Genomic DNA, 16,848 nt, shown 5'->3' on the forward strand with positions numbered 1-16,848 from the left:
TTAAATTTTTTTTTACTCTTTCATTCAGTTAACCAGGCTCTATTATCTAGGTTCCAGTGCTGTTAGTTAGAAGAAATTTGGTAGTTAAAAAAAATGGATTCTTATTATAATTTCCTCAAGGAGAAAGCAATTTGATGTCTTTATCCCCGCACAAAAAAAAAAAAAAAATTAAAAACTACAAACACAAAACCCAATAAGCTTACTATGGAATTCTCTTAATGCGCGTTGAACTCTCTATTTATGACTGCCCTTCCTTAGTTTGAAAATCTAATCACTGCTTCAAAAGTCTGACTACAGCTAAAAACACACATCTGATAATGTGAAATTAGTTGTGCTGTTTATGTAGTAGAGATCAAAGGTGGACAAAAAGCATGTGATATATATACTTTTAAGGCTAGAAATCTTTCTCCTTGGTAGCTATATTCTCAAATAAAACTAAATGTAAATCAATGGGTGGTACAAGATTATTTTTTTTTGAAAAAATGATCCCTCTGAAAAATAAATTTCAATATAATATTCTAGGATTGATATAACTGAGGTTGATTCCAATAATTTAAAAATCTAGAAATTCTATTGCAAGTCTCCCTGATTTCAAAGATTGTCATCAATACAAATTAAATTTTTATAGTATTAAATTTATGATGAGGTTTAAAAGTTAAAAATTCCAAACTTTGAAAAACTTATAACCTTTTGTCTTTAAAAAAACATATATGCAAACTCTTCTTATGGAATTACAGTATATAATACTTACCATTTGATGCTGAGGAACACGGAGTCAACAAACTAAGTGGGGAAAAATGTTGTCTATTAAAGTTAGCAGCTGCGGGTGCTCCTCCAAGGGGTGCCCCAGGTCCATACATTTGACCTCCTGAAAGGTTTGAGGCAAAGTTTCCCAAATGTGTAGAAGAAGGTGTTACAGAACCATATGGTGAGTCCATAGTGACAATACCTATAATGTAGAAGATAATCATAACTTATAATAGTTACCCCCTAGGAAAAATAATTAGAAAAACCTAAATTTCTAAGAGGTCCCTAATATATCAAAAAATATTTTAGATTAAAAAAACTTCTTGCTTACTTCTTCCAGTCTACAGACTCATCATTTCCCAGTTTATTTTATAAAGATAACTATAAAAGAGGAATAACTACCAAGGAAAATATTTCTACATTTAGTTTTAATATTTGATATTTTATTAGTTATTACAGAATACACTTAGATTTAATAGCAACATTGGAATTTAAATAGGTTTAATGGCCAAGGAGTAGTATAAAAATTTATCTTTGAAAAACTTAGGAGGGAGGGAGGGATGAATACGCAAAGCACAGAGAATTTTTAAGACACTGAACATACTCTGCATGATACTATAACGGTGGATACACGTCATTAGACATTTGTTCAAACCCAGAGAATGTACAACACCAAGAGTGAACCCTATTGTAAACTATGGACTTTGATAAGGACGTGTTAATGTAGGTTCATCAATTATAACAAATGTACCACTCTGGTGGGGGTTGTTGATAATGGGGGAGGGCTATGCCTGTGTGGGGGCAAGGGGGTATATGGGAAATCTCTGTACTTTTCTCTCCATTTTGCTGTAACCTAAAAGTTCGATAAAGAAAAATAAAGTGTTTAAAAAAAAGAACTAACGGGGGGAGAAAAAAAGGCTACAGCTATACTTCTACAGTGGAGGGATCTGACGATCAGCACCTTAACTTAGTGGCCATGCTTTCCACAGCCAATAGTGGGACAATCTGTCATTGTGTGCCTCCTGATGTAATCCAGAGTGAGGTTCAAAATATCACCTATCTAATGTTCCTGCCAAAAATGTCTGACCTGAATGTAATCACGGATTAAGGAAACAGATGAATCTGAAATGTGGGACATTCTTCAGGACAACTGGACTCTTCAAAGGATTCAATGTCAAGAATAACAAGGGCCGGCCAGGTGGCGTAGCAGTTAAGTTATCTCGTTCCCCTTTGGTGGCCCACGGTTCACCAGTTTGGATCCTACTCACCAGGTGCGGACCTACTCACCGCTCATCAAGCCATGCTGAGGCGGCGTCCCACACAGAAGAACTAGAAGGACCTACAACTAGGATATACAACTATGTACTGGGTCTTTGGGGAGAAAAAAAGAAGAAGAGGAACATTGGCAACAGATGTTAGCTAAGGGCCAATCTTCATCAAAAAAATAAAATAAAATAAATAAGAAATAACATTTAAAAAACAAAAAAAAAGAACAACAAAGGAAGGTGGTGAGATGTTTTAGACTGAGGGAGACCAAAGAAACATAACATCCAAAAGCAAGTGTGAACCTTGACTGGATCTTGGATCAAAAGCGGAAAACAAAAAAAGAAAGAAAGAAACACAGCATAAAGAATATATTTGGGGGGCCAGCCCCGAGGCATAGCGGTTAAGTGTGTGTGCTCCGCTGCTGGTGGCCCGGGTTCGGATCCCGGGCGTGCACCAACACACAGCTTGTCAGGCCATGCTGTGGCAGCATCCCACATAAAGTGGAGGAAGATGGGCATGGATGTTAGCTCAGAGCCAGTCTTCCTCAGCCAAAATAAGAGGATTTGGCATGATGTTGGCTCAGGGCTGATCTTCCTCACAAAAAAAAAAAAAAAAAAAAAAAAGAATATATTTGGATGATAGTACCGTATATTGGGTGCTATTACTGAATTAATGTTAATTTTCTTGGGTGTAGTAATAGTGGTGTAGCTGTGAAGGCAAACATGCCTGTTTTCACCTGAATCTAGTAACAGTCCCCTCTGATAAACTCTCAAGTTACACTTCAATGCTAATTTTGGCTCTAATCAACTGTTCACTCCCACCTCCCTTATAAAGCTGGTCCTTTTCCTATACATTTCCACGAACTAAGAATTTATTTCCTTTTTCTCTAAATCTTAATTTTAGTCTTTCTGAACACATTACCTAGATTTCACATTTTTTGAAAAGTGACGTATTTTCTCTAAATTTCAATTATAAAAATGAAATACAAAAGCATTTCCAATGTATTAGCATATGATGATCTTTTAAAATCAAATTATATTGGTTCTATTATTTTAGTACTCAAGAGAATTGTTTTTGAAAGTACACATAAATATTTCAATCACTCCCCAGGAAAAGACATATTTACTAAGTTCATTACATTGTATTTACATGTTATAGAAATGGGTAAAAATAACATCCAGTTCCCATTAAATTTAGAAATTTTTAGTCCCAGAATATCATCTCTTCAATAACAGAGATCAGGTTGGCAACCATTCTGTAAAGGACTAAACAGTAAACATTTTTAGGCTGTCATTCAAGCTTGAAAGCAGCCATAACAGAATATGTAAATGAATGGGCATGGCTGTGCTTCAATAACACTTTATTTATGAACACCAAATTTTGAATTTCCTATTCTTTTGTGTCACATATTTTATTTAAAAAATTTTTTTAAAAAACCATTTAAAAAATCTTAGACCATGTTATACCTCAATAAAAAAAATTAGAAATATGAAAACAAGTAGCAGGCCATAATTGGCCCACAGGCAACAGTTTGTCTGTCTCTGGCATGGATTATCTTTAATTACTTAAAATGTTCATATTAAAACATATAGCTCTAAATGCAACTTGGTATCCTGGATCAGACAGTGCAACAGAAAAAGGACATTATTGGAAAAACTAGTGAAATCTGAATTAAGTATGTAGTCTAGTTAATTATACTGTACTGATATTAATTTCTTAGTTTTAATAAATGTACCATGATTATGTAAGATGTTTACATTAGGGGAAGCTGGGACAATTATAGAAGAATTCTTCTATAAATCTGAAAACATTGCAAAGTAAAAAGTTAAAAAAAAAAAAAAAAAAGGAAAGCAATCACTCATAACCAGGAGATCTTTAGATCCTCTACAAATATCAGCATTGTCCAAGAGAACTTGCTATAACGGATGTGTCTGATATCTGTGCTGTCCAAGATGATAGCCACTAGCCATATGTGCTTATTAAGCACTTGAAATACGGCCAGCTTACAGCCACTATGGAAAACAGTATGGAGGATCCTCAAAAAATTAAAAATAGAACTACCATATGATCCAGCAATTCCACTTCAGGGAACATACCCAAAGGAAACAAAAAACCCACTAACTTAAAAAGATATCTGCACTCCTATGTTCATAGCAGCATTATTTACAATAACCAAGACATGGAAACAACTAAGCATCCATTGATGGATGAATGGAATAAAAGATGTGGTACACACACACTATAATATTATTCAGCCATAAAAAAGAAGGAAATTCTGCCATTTGCGACAACATGGATGAACCCTGAGGGCATTATGGTAAGTAAAAATAAATCAGACAGAGAAAGACAAATACTGTATGATCTCACTTACACGCTGGATCTAAAACAAACAAGCAAGCAAACTCATAGAAAAAGAGATCAAATTGTGGGTACCAGAGGTAGCAGGTGCGGGGAGGAGGAATTAGAGTAAGGTGGTCAAAAGGTACAAACTTCCAGTTACAGGATAAATAGGTACTAGGGATATAATATACAACATGATGACTAGAGTTAACATTGCTGTACGATATACATGAAAGTTGTTAAGCAAGAGTAAATCTTAAGAGTATTCATTACAAAGAAAAATAATATTTTTAATTTTTTTGTTTTTTCTTTTTATTGTATCTATATGAGATGATGAATGCTAACTAATTGTGGTAATCATTTCACAATATATGTAAGTCAAACCATTATGCTGTACATGTTAAACTTATATAATGATGTGTGTCAATATATCTCAATAAAACTGGAAAAAAATTTAAAAAGAAAGAAAAATGGCCAGCTTCAATGAGATGAATTTTTAAATTTATTTAATTTTAATTTAGTTTTAATTTAAATAGCACATACGGTTAGTGGCTACCTTATTAAACTATGTAGCTCTATATTTTTCTCAATACTTTAGAAACAAAAAAGATAATCAGAAATAAAACCAAATTTAAACAATCTTTGTTAATTTTTTATTTGAAATAAAAGCAAACTTTTGATGGTGTTACCTTATTAAATTAAATCATAAGAGACTTGTTTATTTTGAGAGAGAAAAATATTCCTGATAAAGAAATTTATGGGAAATTCAAGATAAAATCCACTATAGCTTCTAAAAAGAGTAAAAAAAAATAAATAAATGCCATACTAAACACACTTAATACTCACAACAGCGTGTGAGTTAATTGAATATAACAATCTCTGTCCATTTGACCTAGTCATAGAGTAAAAATATTAGAAAATGTCCAAGAGTTTTCATATCACTTGTGTAAATGAGCAGCTGCCAAAATGTCAGAAAATACAAACTCACCTGAGGGACTTGGAGCAGGTCTCTGTAATGGTGGTCTAAAACCTGGAGCTTTGGAAGTGTCAGACTGATGTAAAGGATCAGAATTTGGCAAATATGAGGATTTTCCTGATAGCATAGATTCTGGTGTTGACTGAGATGAAACAACAGATCCTCCCCAGAAGGCATGAGCAGAAGTAGGGCTGTTTTCAAACAATGTGCTAAAGGGCCCAAATGGTAAGGGAGCACTGAAATTGGGAGCAATAGGCTTACTTGCTGGATGTACTGAATTTTGACAAGCACTTTGTGTACTTAAGGTCGAAGGTAGCTGGACAGAAGAGGGAACACTGTGAGGTCTTTTAATGTGATTGACACTGAGGACTGCAACAGATGAATTTTGCACTGGAGCTGGATTCTTGTGAGGGGCAGTTGTGCCATGAGAGGGGGGTCTAATAGCAGGGGTTTCCATTTTAGGGGCAGGCTGGGAGCATCCCATTTGTGTCTGAGGCATAGGGTAAGTCACTGGGGCAGTAGAAGGCACCGCCACTGGAGCAGAACTGGTTGTTGCTAAAGGAGGAACAGTCATTCTAACTTCCGGGGTAGGAACCTGAGACTGCTGAAGAGGTGGTCTTGGTTCCTGAGAAACAGATCCCGGAGGTTGCTGCTGAGTAGAATGAACTGATGAACTCCCAGAAGAACTGCTGCTGTTTGGAGGTCTACTGTTTGCTGTTTCTACTACTGGTGGACTACCTGCTTCCTGTTCAGAGGAAGATGCCCCTTTATTTGGAGATGCTGTTCCACAATCCAAAGGGCTGTTTCTAGAAACCCCTCCTGGCTGGGCTGGTGGTGATGGGGAAGATGGGGATGATACTGGGTAGTGTTCTTTGGCAGTAGGCATAGGATATGTGGCATTTGTGGGTGCAGTGCTGTTGTTGCTTGCTGTGGTTGTGACTGTTGTTGTGGTGGCATTGGATGTCTTCACAACTGTGACAAAAAGCTGCCTTCTGACGGAAGGTGAACTTGGACTGCCATTTGTAGATGTACCAGGCACCGTTGAAGCTGATGAACTGGTTGTAGTTGTTGGACTTGAAGTTAAAGAACCTGCTGAATTCACCTGAGAACCACTGCTATTCTGATTGCTATGGCGAGGCACCATGTGAGGCTTAGGCGAGTTAGTAGCTCTGGCAGGGCTCAAAGGCCTGACAGGAAAAGGACCCCAAGTGGACTGAGCTGGTGGAAAAGTACCTCCAAAGTGGGTCATGGGCAACCGTGGTGGACGGATCTGCTGGAAAGTCTGAGCAGCAAGCAAAGCATGTGCAAACTGTGGAGGAGGATACGCTAATGGAAGAGAAACTGGAAAACCAGGCCTCACATTATTCACCGGGTTCTTAATGGTTTTGTGAGTAGATGCAGAAGAAATTGCAGGCACAGTGAGTGCTGTGGCAGTTTGTGATGTTGACGACAGAGCTACAGTTGTCATTTTAATTCCCATTAAGGAACTGTTAGCAGCAGTGGTGGTAGGTGCTGATGACCCTATTTTGGAATTTGCTGAGGAGCTTTTCAAACGATTCTTTGGAATAAGTTCATCAATTTCTTTGTCTGGATCCTTGATCAGAGCATTGATCAACTGAGTTGCTTGTCTTGTTGATTCAGTGCCACCCCTAAAGGTGGGAAGAAAAGAATTAGGTCCAATTTCCCCTACTTTTTAATACGTAAAGCCTAAATTCATTCATGTGTGTACGTACATAAAGAGAACAGATAACAAAAGTCAAGCGGCAATTTTCGGACTATTCTTGAGGTATTCCGCAAACAAAGCAATAAACTGTCCTGACATGCCACTATATTTTTCAAATGAATAGTAAATAATTTATTTTCCAAAAATTCATTTTACTACTGTTTCCTTAAACTAAGAAATCATTTTCTTACTGTAAAATATATTACAGTTAGGAAAACCATTGTACTTAAAAGCCTATGTAATCCATAATGTTACTGTAAAGCTAAACAGTTGATCAATACTAAAAGCAATACAAGTAAACAAGGAAAATGATACAACTGAGTAAGAAAATAGTATTTTATTTTAAATCCTGGGACCTAAGATAACTCCATCTATGACATATTTATTAGTGGTTTCTCCATTAAAAGAATGATTATTATAATTCCTCTGGAAAGATGTCCCAAAATGAGAGAGGTATCCTGACAATGCCAACGATGGCCATAAGGTCAAACCCTAGTGTCAAATCTTCAGGAAAATATTTGATTGCAAGGAAAAGCTTACAGAAACCCTATGGGGGAAATTACACATAAAGGGTATCTGCTTCCCTCTTCTCTAGATAAGGCAGGTTACGACTCTATCACAAGAGAGGGAAAAATAAGACAGGAGGATAAGTACAAAATAGAGATGGCTATTTGCCTCCTTCCTTTTTAGGTAGGCTATATAACTGTCAGCCCTCCTATTATGCGAAGGGGCAGCTGCCTCTCACAACCAAACTTATGATTTCTTAGAATATCATCTTTATTTTAAGAGTATTCAGGAGCAGATATATTAAATTCAAGACAAATATCCACTTCAGATTTAAATCTATTACTAAGCTCATACTCTAAGGACACAATCTCAGGAATAACAAATCTCAAATACTAATTTAAGAGAAAGATGGAAAAATACTGCTTAAAATGTGTTAGAAACGCATTCCTTTTAAAAAAATCTCAGAATAAATTTTTAAGAATGTCATATGAACAGTTTCTATAAGGAAAAGATTATCTAAATCTTTGTCACACACATACAAAAGAAAAATTCCTTTAAAACTCTTTGAAATACTTGATAAGAGCATATGAATGAGAGAAAAAATTGTAAAGGTTATCTTCTCAAATACTAACCAAATTCCTATTTTAAAAAAGTATGTTAATAAATACAAAGATCCGGGGCCAACCCAGTGGCATAGCAGTTAAGTGCACGTGCTCCGCTTCGCCGGCCCGGGGTTCACGCATTCGGATCCTGGGCGTGCGTCGATGCACTGCTTGTCAAGCCATGCTGTGGCGGAGTCCCATAGAAAACAGAGGAAGATGGGCACAGATGTTAGCCCAGGGCCACTCTTCCTCAGCAAAAAGAGGAGGATTGGCATCGGATGTTAGCTCAGGGCTGATCTTCCTCACAAAAAATAAATAAATAAATACATAAATAAACGCAAAGTTCCATTGAGAACTCAAATGTTTATACTTCATTAAGCTATAACGCAATAAAACACAAAGGAAGAAGACATAAGAGACAAAATTTTGCCTTATAGTTATTATCCGGTCTCCTGTCTTGTCTTTCTGCTTATCGATATCTATGTGTGCACCAGTGAACTCCCGAATAGCATTAATATTACAGCCTCCTCTTCCAATCACTCTAGATATCACGGTTGATGGAACAGATACTTTCTTTGACCTGTTCAAAAGTTGCAAAGATAAGTTAAGATAAATCATTAGTATCAATGGTTGTGATTAAAATAACAGGAGAGAATATTACTAAAACATGTTTCTGTAAATACAGAATAGATTATTGTTGCATAAGCCTCTTCTATTTATGCTCACTTCAGGTGATAAAACGCAACTAGGAATGACAGAAAAGAAAAACAAAAAGAGAGAGAGAAAGAGAGAGGAAAAAAGATAGAGCTTTACCATAGGTTCTCATCTCATTACCAAAGATGGTTTGCCTTTTTGACTTTCATTCTTCATTAATATCTATAAAGCATATACTGCATGTAGACATGCACTGCGTTAATGCACTCTAATGACAAATAAGATAGACATGGGTTCCTACCCACATATATTGACTACAAAGACACCAAGTAAGAAAACTACAACATCATGCCATGAGTACTCTAATAGGGTATCACAAAGACACATTGGTTGGGACATCTAATCTAGCCCAAGGAGTCAAGAAAGGCTTCTTGTGGGTACCTCTGGGTGTTTGACTCACATTTTTCTTTTTATTCTCTAATATATAACTGAAAGGATGACATTAAAAATTCACTGTTTCCCTGCATTCTTCTAGAGGCATTAAATGATTATCCACCAATATGGAAACTTGCTAAAGGATGTGCAGTAGCATGAGGAAAGAGAAAATACCCACTGGAATTTCAAAAAAGCAAAACTCATCTAACACTTGCAAAATTACACTACAATTTTAAACATCTAGATTCAGGAAAGGTAGATATAGATTTCTGACAAGTCTAAATTAAAGAATACTTTTGGGGCCAGCCCGGTGGTGCAAGTAGTTAAGTGCATGTGTTCTGCTTCCGCGGCCCAGGGTTCATGGGTTTGGATCCTGGGCACACGCCGAAGCACCACTTGTCACACCATGCTGTGGCGGCGTCCCATATAAAGTAGAGGAAGATGGGACAGATGTTAGCTCAGGGCCAGTCTTCCTCAGCAAAAAAAGAGGAGGATCATCATCGGATGTTAGCTCAGGGCTGATCTTCCTCACAAAAAAAAAAAAAAAAGAATACTTCTAAGAGAAATGCAGTATAACTCTCAACAACGAGAATGAGTCTCTGCTTTAATGAACAAGTAAGCTATTTATTTAGAATGGTGGGTTAAACAATAAAATAAAGTGTATTTTTTAAGGTAAGGTATGATCCATGCCCTTTTATATATATAACTAAGTTACTTGATAATTCTTTTTTCCCTAAAGTGTACAATAATCAGTCAGTAATCATTATTTTCAAATTAGTTAATAATTTCTTTGTATACCACAATATAAAATGCGTGCAGAAAAACTGAATTACCTTACTCTTGCATAGAGAGTACTCTGATGTTTGCTTTCAATTAGTCCAATAGAGTGTGTGTATGTGAATGAGTTAACAGTGTGTGTGTGTGTGTGTGTGTGTGTGAGAGAGAGACAAAAATAAAGATAAAGATAGAGATGGGGGTATGGAGGTGGCTTTGGTCCAAAATAAGAAAGAAAAATGTACAGTGCATTTTGAAATTAACAGTAATAACTTTGGTTCATTACAGCTTTTGTTTCAAACAATCAAAAGTTTATTTTTTTGATAGAATTTCTGGCAAGTTCTTTAAAATAAGTTATCAAAGATTTGTCACAGATCACATTCTGTCTGGGTTTGTGGTATCTTACCACCTTTTAGTTTCTGGAATATTGGTTTACTTTTTGACACACATTATTTAAAAAATCCCAAGCAAAACATCATAAAATATTTTAGTCCTAAAATCCTTGAAATAAAGGTATCTTATGATTTAAAGACAAGAATAGTTTAAAACCAATACTTATTCATTCTTCAAATATTTACAAGTAACGTAGCAGACATTACATACTAGGCTCTGAGATTACAAAGTTGACAAGACATAATCTATCACCTTAAAAAATTTAAATTGGTTCTGTACAAAATACCAGTACCTATGGGGGTCAAGCAGATAACCACAATCATCTAATTTTTTATGTAAAATCTCCCAATTTAAAAAGCATTAACATGTAACATTTTTTTCACCTAAAATATGGTGCAGGTTGTCCTATGGGCCAAATTCAGCCTTGGGACACCAGTTTGTTTGCAACTTTTAGAACAGTTAGAGGAATTTAACTGTAAGGTAAACCACACTTCACTGTGAAATACAGCATGTAAAAAGAATGATAAAAACAATCAAAGAAACACTCACCTTCTTACAACTTCTTTCCATCCTTCTTCCCTCTTTTGTCCACGCTTAGGACTTGCTACTGTTAACTTCCCATTTGGAGAGGAAAGGGGAGATGGACCAGATTTTGTGCAAGTGGACAGAGAATTACTGGTCACTTCACTGATAGTCTCTGACAATCTTTAACAGAGGGAGGATACATTAAATATAGAACAGATGTAGAATTTTTAAACAATAAAGGCAATCTATTACATAATTTTATTCTTTTTATTTATTTTTAGAATAAATATGGTGAACAAATGAGGAACTTATTTTTCACTTTTCAATACTTAGCATAATATGAAGAGTTAACTTTTAAGAAGACACTACCTATCAGTCAAATTTAGCAGAGCTGAATGACAATAATAACCCTTAAGAAACCATAATCAGTACTTTCACGGGCTAAGTTTAACAACCAAAATGAAGAAAGTACATAGTAAAAATAATTTTCTCTCTCATTAATAGAAAATCTGAAAATGAAATTCAGATTTCATTGCCAGATTTCTCCAATTCAAATGGAATTGTGTCTTCTCTAGTACAAAGATAAATCCTTATTTCATCAGTTAATTTGTCTGCTTTACCAAAAAATTCAGCAACAAAGCATTTCATAATGATACTATAAATAGTAAAAATAAAAATTGGAACTAACTTTATTGAAGCCTTGCCAGAAACAGATTTTCTCTCCTCCTTTGGAAATGTAACCAGAACTGACGGTTGCTTCTTGCTGGTCACAGTGGTAGTGACCACAGCAGGTGAATGATTGTCACTCTTTCGGCTGCTGTTGCTATTACTACTTTCATCACTACAGCTGGAAATCCTCATGTTATCACTGTCCCCACTCTCGCTGGTACTGCTGCTCTTGGACTCTCCATTCACCTTCTCTGGCTGACTGTATGAGATTGGTAGTGGATCATCAAATATAATTTGAACGTTTTCTGGAGTAATTTTATTTTTCCTGTTTTTCCTCTTTGAACTGGTTGTAGTTATGGTATTATTTCTTTTACCATGGGAACCTGCCAAAGTTGTCCAGGTTGCAGATATACCTATGGTAGTAGTGGTTGTGGCACTTGGAGGCTCTGTCAAGACTTCAGGCTCATCTGTAAAAGTAGCAACACTGAATTAGCAAGTTCTAAGAGTTCTTAGAATATATTTAGCTTTAAGCACTTATTTATTGTTTTTTTTTTGTGAGGAAGATCAGCCCTGAGCTAACATCCATGCCAATCTTCCTCTTTTTGCCGAGGAAGACTGGCCCTGATCTAACATCCATGCCCATCTTCCTCTACTTTATGTGGGACGCCGCCACAGCATGGCCTGACAAGCGGTGGGTTGGTGCATGCCTGGGATCCGAACCCGGGCCTCCAGCAGCGGAGCACGCGCACTTAACCGCTACGCCATGGGGCTGGCCCCTAGCTTTAAGCACTTAAAGAAAGATAAATGCAAGAGTTACTTGTTACTATTAGACATAAAGTAATCAGTCATTCCAGCGTTCATTAGCAATGAGATGGATATGATTGATCTAGTCTCCTCTATGTACCTAAATCCTAAACAATGCATAGTAGGCAGTTTTAAGAAATACTTTTGGGACAACTTGGGAAATATGAATATGTACTGTATATTACATATTATTACATAATTATTAAATTTCTTGGGTGCAATAGTGTTATTGTGGTTATGTAAAATAATGTTCTTTTTCTAGGAAATACATGCTCAAGTATTTAGGGGTGCTTTTGTGTGATGCACACAGCTTACATGCAAACTGTTCAAAAAAAGAAAGAGGAAAAAAGATAAACAATACAGATGTGCCAAAACGTTATAAGAATCTAGGTGACATACAGGTGTTCATCATACTAATCCTTAAACTTTTCTGTAATTCAAAATTTTTCAAAATAAAAGGCTGGAGGAGGGGGAAATTAACATATACACATTGCATACATATTCGGTGGTTTAGTGGAATGGTTCCTCCTCACAATATCCTCATCTCAAATAATCTTTTAGTTAGAATCTAGTTAAAAATAATTTCCTCATTTGAGAAAAATCTGAATACAGTCTGGATTATAGATGATATTATGGAATTACTGTTAACTTTTTTAGGTATTATAAACAGTATTGCGATTATGTAAGCAAATGTCATTCTTAGGATGTGTGTTGAAGTTTTATAGGAGCAATGTCAGGATGTCTGCAATCTACTTTCAGACAGCTTAGAAAAAATATGTATACATATTTAGAAGGAAAAAAATAAGCAAATATGAGAAAATGCTTATTTTAAACATCTAGGTGGAGGGTATTCAGCGGTTCATTTTCTCATTCTTTCAATGTCTATGGGTTTTAAATTCTTCATAATAAAAAGCTGGGGAAGGGATTCTGGGGAGATGGTGGCATAGGAGGACTCTAAACTCCTCTCATGGACACAATAAATCTACAAGTACTTGTGAAACAATTTCATCTGAGAGATATCTGGAAAAAGGATAAAATGAACCCCCATCACAAGAGACAACACTGATAGGGGTGGAAGAGGCAGAAATACACCTACACTGAGGAAAAACCCACATCCCAGCCGTTGCACTTCAAGGCCAGGAGCAATCTTAAAGGTATGACGCTTTTCCCAGAGGAGCAGAGGGATCTGAGCAGGAGATCTATGTCACAATAAGCATCCCAGCCTTTAGATTCAGCACAACCAAGATGAGATCCCATAATACCTGGCTCTGCTGGCTTTGAAAACCAATGGGGAATAGCCTCAGAAAAATATCAAACTTCAGAGAAGGAAAAACCTGCTCTTAAAAGGCCCACACACAGATTCCCCCATTTCAGAACCCAACACGAAAACACAAGAAAAGTGCATAGTCCATTAGAACAACAGGCTCACTTACTAAGCTCTGAGCGTATCTCAGAGAGGCAGGAGGCAGCTGGGTCCACATCCCCAGCAACTGAGACACTGGAGGCAGCCATTATTATGATCTAGTTCTGCTGTGCTGACACGGATGCTGGCAGACACCAAAGGATTCCTTCCTCTAACCTGTTAGCACAGGGGTTTGCCCCCGTCCACTAGAGCACCAATTCAATCCAGCGCAGCCAGGGTGGGTAGCCCACCCCAGGGACTGGCCCCGCCTACAGCTAGCACCCAGAGTGAACTTGTGGGCCCGTGTAAGCAGGCTGTGTGGATTATGTCAGCCACAGCAGATTGTGCTGCTGGCCATTTCAGACAGCCACAGAAGGGCACAGGTCACCCACACCCACACAGGGGACACTCCTGCAACATCTGGAACAGGTGATGAGAGGAAAGCACACTGCTGGGCCCCATAAGGCATCTCTTACATAAGGCCACATTTCCAAGATCGGGAGATGTAGCTGATCTACCTAATACGTAGATGTAAGCACAAAGAAATGGGCAACATGAAGACACAAAGGAATATGTTCCAAATAAGAGAACAGGACAAATCCTCAGAAAAAGAACTAAATGCAACAGAGATAAATAATCTACCTGATAAAGAGTACAAACTAATAGTCATAAGGATGCTCACTGATCTTGGGAGAATAGATATACATAGAACTTTAACAAAGAATTGGAAAATAAAGAACCAATTAGAATTGAAGAATACAATAAGGGAAATGAAAAATTCACTAGAGGGAATCAACAGCACTGAACAGAAAAAAGAATTAAAAAGAACAAGGACAGTCTAAGGGACCTCTGGGACAACATCAAGTGTACTAATATCTGTATTATAGGTGCCCCAGAAGGAGAAGAGAGAGACAAAGGGGCAAAGAACCTATTTGAAGAAATAATAGCTGAGAACTTCCCTAACCTAAGGAAGGAAACAGACATCCAGGTAAAGGAGGCACAGAGAGCACCAAACAAGATGAACCCAAAGATGACATGATTTTATATACAGAAAACCCTAAAGAAACCACCAAAAACCTATTAGAAATAATGAACGAATATAGTAAAGTTGCAGGGTACAAAATCAACATACAAAAATCAGTTGCGTTTCTATACACTAACAATGAAATAGCAGAAATAGCAGAAAGAGAAATTAAGAATACAATCCCATTTATAATCACACACAAAAAATAAAATACCTAGGAATAAATTTAACCAAAGAAGTAAAAGAGCAAAATATATAAAGAACTCATATAACTCAACAACAAAAAAAACAAAACCACCCAATTAAAAAACAGACAAAGGATTTGAACAGATATTTTTCCAAAGAAGATACACAGATGTTCAACATCACTAATTATTAGGGAAATGCAAATCAAAACCACAATGAGATATCACCTCACACCTATCAGAAGGGCTATAATTAACAAGACAAGAAATTACAAGAGTTGGAGAGGATGTGGAGAAAAGGGAACCCTCATACACTGCTGGTGGGAATGTAAACTGGTACAGCCACTATGGAAAACAGTATGGAGATTTCCTCAAAAAATTAAGAATAGAAATACCACATGATCCAGCTATTACACTTCTGGGTATTTATCCAAAGAACTCAATGACACTAAATCAAAAATATATTTGCATCCCTATGTTCACTGCAGCATTATTCACAACAGCGAAGACTTGGAAACAACCTAAGTGCCATCAGTGGGTGAATGGATAAAGATATGGTTTATATACACAGTGCAATACTACTCAGCCATAAAAAAAAGATGAAATCTTGCCATTTCTGACAACATAGATGAACCATGAGGGTATGATGATAAGCAAAATAAGTCAGAGGGAGAAAGTCAAATACCGTATGATTTCTCTCATAAATGGAAGATAAAAACAACAACCAGAAACAAACAAACAAACACATAAATACAGAGATTAGACTGGTGGTTACCAGAGGGGAAGTTGGGAGGCAGGAAGGAGAAAGGGGTGATAGGGCACATGTGTAAGGTGATGGACGGTAACTAGATTTTGGTTGGTGAACATGATATAGTCTGCACAGAAACTGAAATATAAGGGTGCACACCTGAAATTTATATAATGTTATAAACCAATGTTACCTCAATTAAAAAAAAAAAAGAGGAAAAAAAACTAGGGAGAAATCAATAAAAGAAAATGGCACATAAATACTTTAAGGGCTTAATAACTTAGTAATCTATTTTTACGTTAAGTTACTGATATTTAAGGAAATATAATTTTAAATAGAATGTATTAGATGAAACAAACTAGACGGTTGTTCACAGAAAATACCTTCAACTTTATGCTTTTCTTTTTCTTGAGCAGCTTGGAGTTCAAAGTTCTCTTTATTTTTGGCTTCGATTTCTTCTAGTTTTCTTCTTTGTTCTTCCTTTTTCTTTCTTCTCTTCTCCTTTCTCTTTTCTCTTTTAGCAGCCAAAGCTAGCCTCCGGCTTTCTTCCCTTAACTGTTAAAAGATCAACGAAACAGAATTATAACACTGGACTTTATCGTGGAAAAAAGTTGTCACATAATGTCATTTAATCATTTGTTTCATTCATTAATTTGGCAAAATTAAAAAAGATATCACATATCACCAAAAGTTTGGGAAAATGAGTTCTTTCCTATACTGCTGTGAGTATAAATATTTACATTTTAGGAAAGGTAGTTTGAAAGTCTCCTATGAAAATTACAAACGGTTTACCCTAAGAATTTATTCTAAAAACAACTGACTATCTCTAGAGAAAAAAATATAGGTTCAATTACTTCCACTGCAAAATTGATTATAATGGCAATGAATGGAAACAAGGTAAATCCATCAATAGGGAGAGTGGATAAATTAATGACAGTATACATTCACAGAATACTAGGCAGCCATTAAAAGTGTTATAAATATATACTTGGGAAAATGTTCACAATTTACATTTGTTAGAAGAAAAAAAGGCACAATGTAGACCAATGATCCCATTTATAGGGGGAGGGAACC

General features: G+C 36.3%; 1 protein-coding gene across 7 annotated transcripts in view; it reads right to left on the reverse strand.

Annotated features, from left to right (window-relative positions):
• The window catches only part of ANKRD17 (ankyrin repeat domain 17), a 163,055-nt gene that overhangs the window by 11,726 nt on the left and 134,481 nt on the right, over nucleotides 1-16,848 (reverse strand). For all 7 annotated transcript variants that reach the window (XM_087434424.1, XM_014787970.2, XM_004419161.3 and 4 more), the window contains 6 exons: nucleotides 16,158-16,329; nucleotides 11,631-12,078; nucleotides 10,967-11,122; nucleotides 8,592-8,741; nucleotides 5,342-6,978; nucleotides 752-949 (listed from right to left, as the gene is read on the reverse strand). In XM_087434424.1, the coding sequence (XP_087290550.1) occupies nucleotides 752-949; nucleotides 5,342-6,978; nucleotides 8,592-8,741; nucleotides 10,967-11,122; nucleotides 11,631-12,078; nucleotides 16,158-16,329 (2,761 nt within the window). The remainder of the gene's footprint in view (nucleotides 1-751; nucleotides 950-5,341; nucleotides 6,979-8,591; nucleotides 8,742-10,966; nucleotides 11,123-11,630; nucleotides 12,079-16,157; nucleotides 16,330-16,848) is intronic.

This window comes from Ceratotherium simum, chromosome 8 (genome assembly GCF_057802395.1).
Source record: "Ceratotherium simum simum isolate JZ-2026a chromosome 8, ASM5780239v1, whole genome shotgun sequence".
NCBI lineage: Eukaryota > Metazoa > Chordata > Mammalia > Perissodactyla > Rhinocerotidae > Ceratotherium > Ceratotherium simum.